At 37.9% G+C, this 8,959-nt stretch overlaps 1 protein-coding gene across 1 annotated transcript; it reads right to left on the bottom strand.

Annotated features, from left to right (window-relative positions):
- Window positions 1–5,428: 5,428 nt before the first annotated feature.
- Window positions 5,429–6,488, bottom strand: LOC131223553 (uncharacterized). Its single transcript, XM_058218994.1, has 2 exons — window positions 6,075–6,488; window positions 5,429–5,716 (listed from the first exon to the last, which is right to left on the bottom strand). The coding sequence occupies exons 1-2, from the start codon at window positions 6,237–6,239 to the stop codon at window positions 5,606–5,608; spliced, it is 276 nt and encodes a 91-aa protein (XP_058074977.1). The 5' UTR covers window positions 6,240–6,488; the 3' UTR covers window positions 5,429–5,605.
- Window positions 6,489–8,959: the final 2,471 nt, after the last annotated feature.

Here is an 8,959-nt window from a genome sequence, read left to right on the forward strand (position 1 = left end):
TATGTGTGTAAAAGAAAACAACAAGGAGAATATATAATCCAAGAAAAAGCTATAGGATAAGTGGCAAGTGGTTTCACCTACTGATTTTTTTTAAGTAACGCATTCATGATTGCTTATTAGACTATGTTTAATAGCTTTGATATCAGATCTGTTCGGGACCAGCTAGGAATATTGTTTGATTCATGTGATTATATGCTTCGTCCACAATTGGGACCTACAATTGGGATCGTCTAGATAGCTATACATCACTGTCAGATCTTGTGGGTTTGGTGGTATCTTAAGACACCAATATGAAGCTAAAGGACAATGTCATGAGGCAAAAAAAGAACAATACCATTGTTCCACCCAGCTGCAATCAGGATCGACGCACTCAGCTCCAGCAGAAGTTGGTGAAGAGAACTATATAACCTGATGCAGACATGTGCTTAGACATTTTTGATACATTCAACTCAAAGCTATTTTTTTCAAATAGATGTTTCCTCTACTCACAGCATGTTCAGTGCACTTATCAGATACCCCAACACTAATAAGGTTTATTTAGAGCTTTTAAATTGGGATAAGATTGCATGGACTTGAATTTGCATATCTGAAAGTATAAGAAAGTTGTTAGAATATGAGCACGAAAAACAGGATGATGGTTGTAAATGATTCCAAGATGGAGAAATGGAAACATGAAAGCAAACAGGATGCAAAGAGACTCACCAAATCCATAGCCAAATACCAACCAAAGAAAGTAACCATTTAATATACCCTTCTTATTTGATCTGTCAAATCTGCAGTAATAGCATAAGCCCATCATAAATTCAAACGGTTATTTGATTTTATCATGGTGATCACCTGGCACAAAAATCATGGTGATCCACTCGCCAAATGGACCACACCATTTCATGATTTCTGCACCAGGTGATCATCATGATTGTTCCCGCCTTCTGCATAACAATGACAGAGTTACAATAGTACCTGTATGAAAATGAAACCAACAAACCTAGAACCCCAGTTAGGTAAAATTTCAAAATTTCCTGAACCCTCGACACCTAATAATCTTGATTTCTACAATTTTCCCAAAACCCTAAAAACCAAAATTTGCAAAGTTCCCGAATTTTCCACCTACCCTAACACCTAATTTCTCAAAATCCCCAAACTCCCCTTTCAAGGACAGCCAACAGTTCAGAGAACCCACTGAATTCATACTATGAATGCAACCGCTTTTCATGTGCCAAAAATACAGTGGAGCCATAGAAATCCCAAGGAACCCCAACAGTATTCTCATTCAAAGAAAAGGGAGATTTACATAGTAGAGCTGGTCAAACCTGAATATAGCAGAGCCAACTCACCAAAGTAAACATGGCAGGGTGATTGGATGACTTCAAACTACACTTAGATTGGATACCCATCTGCATTCATAGATGAAGATGAAGCAGCAGAAAGCGGAATTTCTTAAATAGTAATATGTAGAATTCTAGCATATGTTTATTACTATAAAATGAAAAATAAAAATAAAAAAATAAAAATTGCCAATAGAATAAGACTAGCAATTTTGTTTATTGAGTTACCTTGAAGGAGGATGAAAAAGAGAAGCAAAAAACCATCCTTGTGTACATCCAAGCATAGCATAGGTACTCTGATTCAAGAAAATAGTTATTGTTCATTTCATTGTGGATTGCTAAAACGTGGGCCATGTAGCAAGAAACAGTCGTGTACTGCTATGCAGGATATAATTCCTCTATTCTGCATTGGGGGCATGAGCAAGGATCGAACGCACAAGGGGATATAACAGAGCAGAGGCTTACCTGGTTGATCTTTTCATTCGTAGGACCATGAATCCAATGTTCCCTCCAAACAATCGAAGACGATAGAAGATGTTCCGTCTTCCATCCTGATTACTGCAGCTGCAAAGAAGCAAAACCACTCAAACACATCTGGATTAGAAACAACATAAGCAACCTCAACAGTCTATACATAAATGACATTTCTATTGGGCATCTAGACACATTCAAATGGAGAAACAATGCATTCTTGCATCCACCATCAACAGTCACCACAACCTAGATGCTGCCCATGTTCCAACATAGCACATTGTAAGAGATCCGGGCTGTCCATCAGACATTTTCTTTGTTCTTTGGGATTTCAGACGTTTCATCATCTTCCCTAAAGGCAATTCAGCCCCCTCTGAGATTTCAATTAGATCATAGGATCTGAACAGAAAACTGTAGGATTTAAACAACATTGAGCAAAATATTCGGCTCATAAGTTAATTTACATTTCCAAATAGTGCTAAATTAATCTACTAGGAAATCTCACACATCTGTAGGTTATGGTATCAACATTTGAGCTGGCAGATGGTTTCTATAGACACAGCTAATGAAAGAGCCAAAGACCAACTAAAACGGAAATCATATCAGATTACCATTAAAAAGAGTAGACTAACAGATGCACACAACATAAAGCCAACAGAACCCAGGGCATTGGACCTGAAGATATTGATGATAAACGGCAAATGGTGCTGAATTCGAAAGAAGTGGTAGAAGCTCTTGAACTATGCTCCAAGTAATATTAACAACTTGCTAACATTCAGCCAATTAGTACATCCTTTTGTATATTTACCTAGTAAAACCATTTTCTTTTCACATCTTTATGGCTTCTAGTGATGCCCTTCTTCCAGGTTTTGTTGATTTGCAAATCTTGTGTAAGTGTTGTCATCATGTATGCCATCTAAGTGGTTAGTAGAACAAGGAGACATATCCATAGGATCCAAAGCTCCATTGCCAGAAGAAAGAGTTGTATCAGTGGTGCTAACTGATGGCTGAGATGAGTTAAAGAGCAGAATTGAGACACAAGTACCAGAACATTAGATGAGACACATTCAGTTGACAAAGAGATGGATACCGAACCTGAATTTGCTCTGGGAACCTCAGTTGGAGATCCAGGCCATTCACCAGCACTCTTCCCTTTATGTTGTCTCATCCACCATACACATAGCACACATTCATGTGAAAACAGACCAATCAAATTATATAGCCCATTATATAGTCCTCAGTTTGACTTTTGACCATAGTTCAAAGTCAAACTGACATAATCGTCCTGGCCATTTGATCGAACAGATGACTGGTCAACAGGAGAAAATTCCCCAGTCATTGTGAATTTATGTGTTGGTCCACCAAAGAAGGATCAACTAGATGAATGATACAATGGGTTCATCCAACCATACAGTGATTTGTGCCCCATTTACAGAGAGTTGAAACGCAGGACCTCTAGCATGATTAACACAAGAACATTCTTGGTTGAGGCATTTCCTCAAACAATTAGCATGTAGATTTTCATATAAAAATAATGAAATGCTTTAGTGAAATAAAAATAGAAATTCATATTATTTTTTTTACTTTCTTGATCAGTTACAAAACTTTCATATGATTACATTAACTTCATGTAACTATCAACAGTGAAATGAAAATGATAAGGGGAAAGAAGTCTCACCAAATTAGTTCACAAGAAGAGGAAATGCAAGTTACGAATTCAACGTCATCACATCTTAATAATCGCCTCCATCACTGAAGAATATATGTCGAATCTCATCCAAAAGCCCTAAACCTAGGAGGGAGAAAGAGAGGGAAGGGAAGGGAATAGAATGCAAAAGCCCTAAACAGCAGAGGGGTTTAGATCTGTACCGGTTTGCAGTGAGTAAAAGGACCAGATCTGGCCAGAGGATGAAAGAGAGAGAGAGAGAGAGAGAGAGAGAGAGAGAGAGAGAGAGAGATGAAGGTTCTCGAGGCGGGAGGGCGGGGACGGGGGCCGAGAGAGAGAGAGAGATCGAGCAGAGACGGAGAGGTGCAGAGAGAGAGAAAGGAAAGGCGCAGAGAGAGAGTCGGCGATGGGGAGAGGAAAAGTGCCGAAAATGAGATCAGGGCATTCGCATTTTGATTTAATAGAGACCCTTTTTCGGCAGCTGGATTTGGTTCCAGCCGGCAAAGGGTTCCTCCAACTGTCGGTTTTGCCCTATTTTCTTGTAGTGCCTATATACTCTACCAACAATGAGGCCAGCAGTTTTGGACAGTACAGGTCTCCATACATGCATGCCACATGTGAGGCGGATTTTTACTACATTTTTAATTAAGGTATTACACAGGGCAAGTGCCAACAGGTCAGAACTGTAAGGTTTTCAGTTTGTAAAAGTGGGGCATATAGTTCAAAGATCCCAATAATTGATATGATGGGTCTTATGGTGGATGGCCCATGTACAAAATGTTCCCCAGATTACATGATGGCAGCATGTTTCACCTTTTTTCTTGGTTGGATGTCAATGGTTGTTGTTCTCTCTCTCTCTCTCGTCTCAACCAAATATTTGTAGGCCACCTATGGGAGGATTAGGACTACTTTGAAAGACTTTTGGCACATATAGAAAGTGAATCCCATAGCATAAATTAACTATTTGGATTACTGAACATGGGCCCACTTACCCCCACTTGGACATACTATGGACCGAAAAACCTGAATGGCCCTGTACAACCTTTTGACATGAGCATTGTTTAATACCTCTTTTAAAATGGTGGTTAACTATCACCATGGTTTAAGCCTTTCAAAAAAAAAAAAAAAAAAGATGAAAAAAAAAAAAAAACTATCACCATGGTTTACCCTTTTAAAATTTATACACAGGGAATGTGGCTGATTTATTTGTGAAAAATGCTTAGGAGTAGGGCCATGTTTGGGCCGGGTCAGGCTAGGCCTGAGCTCAGCCTCATACTTAAGGCCCAAGCCCCGAGGCTGGAATGGACCTAGCACTGTAGTCCTGGAGCCTGAATATGAAATAATTGGTTAGGCCTGGGATTGACTCAGCCCAGCCCAAAAATTGATAAAATTCATCTTCACCACTTGAATGTTCCTAATCTGTCCATTGATCAAGTGGGTCATACATGCAGAAAGAAATAGATGCATGAATCACTACAAGAAAAACAACCTTTACTGGCGGCTAAAACCATCCCTAAAGGGCAGAAAAACCCCTAGTATAAGAATTACCGGCGGTTGGACGCGTGGCGTCGCTTTATCTTTTAGCGGCGGTCACAGCTTTTTATCGGCGTTTTTGATGGCTGCCGCTAAAAGTAAAACTTTAGCGGCGCTTATTATCCTTTACCGGCGATTCTGTTAACTACCGGTGAAAACTACAAAAGCGCCGGTTAAAACTACTAAAACGCCGGAAAATATTTAGAATGACGGTGAAATGCACTTTAACGCAAACTTTCAAACGCAAACGCCGTGAAAATTCCAACAAACGCCGCTAAAAATGTAAAAAACGTCGGTAAATTATTTACAATGTAAAACAAACAAAAAGAAACAATTAAAAATTCTACTAGGCTGAATCTTCTATATCAAAAGATCTTTACGGGCTTAAATTATCATTCAAACAACCTATAAATCATTTACAACCAGCCCTTATTTTTCATATATGAGCAAGAAAACAACACAGAAAAGGTCTGAAACTATAAACCCAAAAGCCTTCAATGTAGCCAACAATCCATGAATTCCCATGTTTTCCATGTTATTATCATCATGTCGATATAACTAAAGTATAAATAAAAATGGCAGTTACGACCATGATAAGAACCTCTTAAAATCAGAATACAAATAGAAAAACTACATGAGACGGATTTTTCGGGTTGGTTACAATTGCCATGTAACCATTCAAACCGGTTGCTAGAATGTGATAGCAGATATGCCCCATAACCTGTATGAATGTGTTTCTTTATTACACATAGGTCATCAATATAACTGAAAACCACAAGAAGCTATTTTTCTGCAAGCAACTCGATGCACTGTGTTCTCAATGATTTGACTAAAGAAGAAAACCCACCCTATCATAGAATATTGATACAAAGCCTGCTCATCAGACTCTCTGCTGAGAATTACATAAGCAAAAGATCAAAAGCACAACAGAAATGGTTGACAGGGAGAAGATATCGGTTAGTTGGCTAGTAAAAAGAGTCCCAAAAACAAATTTCATGAGTGAGAACAAAGTACGAAGCTCAACTTCTTCCAACCAAAATATAGCACACCAAAACTGGGTTATGAGATCAAGCAGATACCTGGATCCCTGCCAATGCAGCATCTGCAGCAGCAACAAATTTAGCTGGAATGAGTTTTTCAACATTTTCAGCTTGAGAAAGATCTAAGCGTCCATTGAGAAAAGCACGAAGAGTGAACTCACCTGATAGAACATATGAGAAGAAAGGTGCTGTCAGAACATCCATTTTTTGTTACACTTATAAAGTGATTACATTAGTCAGGGCACAAATTTATGAAACAGGGAAACAAAATAGCTTGTGGTTCACATTCATCTTACATGTCGTGATTCATTTATCTCTGGAATTCCTGTTTTTTTTTTTCCCTGTATTTTCAGGCCTATGGGCATTTTATTTTTTTTTATATTGAGTTCTCTCTTTTATTCCTCAAAACAAGAATAATAAACAATCCAAAAGAAAGAAAACAATAGCCACAATAAGAAAAGCTCACCATCTCTCCTGATCTAGGTAGAAGACCATGCCACTTAGGAATTGCATGTGCACGCTCTACATATGCAGCATTTGTTCCAGTACCCAAGATTACAGCAGCAACAACATCATTATTGTAGTATCTACTTCCAGCTAGTGTTCCAACTGTATCATTGACCTATATTGAAGGCAACCAGTAAGTACCATTAGACTGAGTTGCAGGGGTACCACTAACACATGAAACATTAAAAGTTACAAGTGAAATTGATACATGGATATGGCAAATACTAGCACAGGACATTTATTTGGCACATAAATTAATGTAAGATCCCTGGCAAGGCTCAAGACAGGATTCATCAAGAACAAACTTACAAGTTTGGTAGAGAACGAGATGAACAAGAGATTGATAAACTTCAACATTGCAAGTTCATTATCTTTATCCTTAATATTCTGGTAGACTGACATATTAGTGGATCTATTCAGAAAGAAGGTACTTACAAAGAGGAGAGTGTGCAGTCCAAATGGCTCCTTGGATTAAAAAAGAAAGTAATAGTTACAATACATGGATTGAACTGAAGTTCCAGAGCATGATATTCCCTTCTAATCCTCCCCACAAGGGTCACCACCGACAGATTTCCCCATACAGTTTAGCTGTGTTGGAAAGTTCAGGTTACATCCTAGGTTGGAACACAACTACTTGTTTTAGTCATTGTCTTCCTCTCTTGTTGGCAGCAAGTGTCACTATAGGGGGGGGGGGGGGCAAAAGAACACCTAACCATCAGCATGAGAACAACCCTGCCATTGGTAAATATAATCAGAGACTAGCAACCAGAGCTGTAGTATGAAAACTATATACTTGATTTAGTGATTTAGTATGAAAACTTCAGCATTACGCCAAACTTCTTCATTCTGTCCAAATTCAAAAACCCACCTTACCATTTTCCAACCCAAAATAGCCAAATAAATTTGGAAGAAATAAATAAAAAAAATAAAAAATCAAAACTTATCTGAAATTATTACTTTGCAATGCAGTAGTATGTCCAAACGACATGGCATGGCCACAAGCTTATAATCACTGCCGAGTTCCCGAATGCAATCACGAGGAAAACAACAGGGCCGATTGGAGTCGCTGCAAATGAACTATTCGAATTGCATTAAGAAAATTCCTTTTTAAAAAATTAAAAAAATGACTGCTAAAATATGCTTGATCAGTTGTAGTATGAAAACTATATGCATTCAGGAGGTTTGCTAATTCCACACATGTGGAGACTGCTGTCCTTGTCCATCCACACTTAGCCACACATGTGCTTGATCAGATTTTTCCACCAAGTAGGGTCATTGTCTGTAGGACTGTAGGACTTATGATCCTACTCCTGCAAGAAACCTTAGAAGGCTTTCTTAATGTATTATGATATTTTCTGTGCGTGACATTAAACAATCATTATGTGACCATTTTTTAATACCATGCTGGTAAAAAATTAGTTTTACCTGCAGATGATCTCCAATTTTGGCAGCAGTCTGTCCCACGTTAGAGACACATGAATCAAATCTAGCAAAACTATCAAATAGCCCATCTACACCTTTTTCTAGCGGAAAACATGAATTTAAAATTGTAATTAAGCCAAATGTACATCACAAAATTATCTACTTTCAAAGTTACAATATCAAAATTAGTTTCTAAAAAAAGAAGTCCAAACATTGTATATTTTTCATTTCTCAACAAGATGAGAAGTGTCATTAACCATGAAGTGAGAAAGATAATTACAAATCCATATGCATAGGGAACGTGTAAAGTTGCAAGTCCATCCTTCAGCACATGTCACCAATGCAATTGCTCAATCATTCACATCTACACTGGTCCTCAATGCACCCAAAATCCAGAACAGTTGAGCAAATTAAACACAAAATATTTCATCTGTCATGACAAACAACAAAAGCAAATTAATGGGGAGAATGTTTATGCAAGAATGAGTTCAATCACATCAGGTTATCTATTGTGCTGAACTTCAAGAAATATAGAGAAAATCCAGAAATTTTCACATAATGTAGCTTTTAAATAGATACAAAGATGCAATTACACAGCACACAACTTCTATTAGATGAGATGTTCATTTATTTAGTTTCTTTCTTAGTTGTGAGCACTGATGACAATAGATTTCAAACACATTAACCATTTATATTGGGTCTAATTAAGAAAAAAATGTATGCAAGGTTTAAAAATCAGTTTCAATGTACCATATTGTCACCACTAAAATTGGGTCATATCTCTCTCTATCAGGCCAATACAATGGATGAAACTAGTTCCATCAGGCAATACATACTGGTTTCAGATGATACTTAAAATCAGTTCTATAGTGCTTTGGGTTACATGGGCATCATGTAACAGGGGATACACACAACTTGGGTGCCATCATCATCGCCTTCTCCTTGCTTTTTTTGGGCTGGCAAAAGTTCAAAGTTCAATGATGGGATGCTTAATA

Source organism: Magnolia sinica, chromosome 13 (assembly GCF_029962835.1).
Source record: "Magnolia sinica isolate HGM2019 chromosome 13, MsV1, whole genome shotgun sequence".
NCBI classification, from domain to species: Eukaryota; Viridiplantae; Streptophyta; class Magnoliopsida; order Magnoliales; family Magnoliaceae; genus Magnolia; species Magnolia sinica.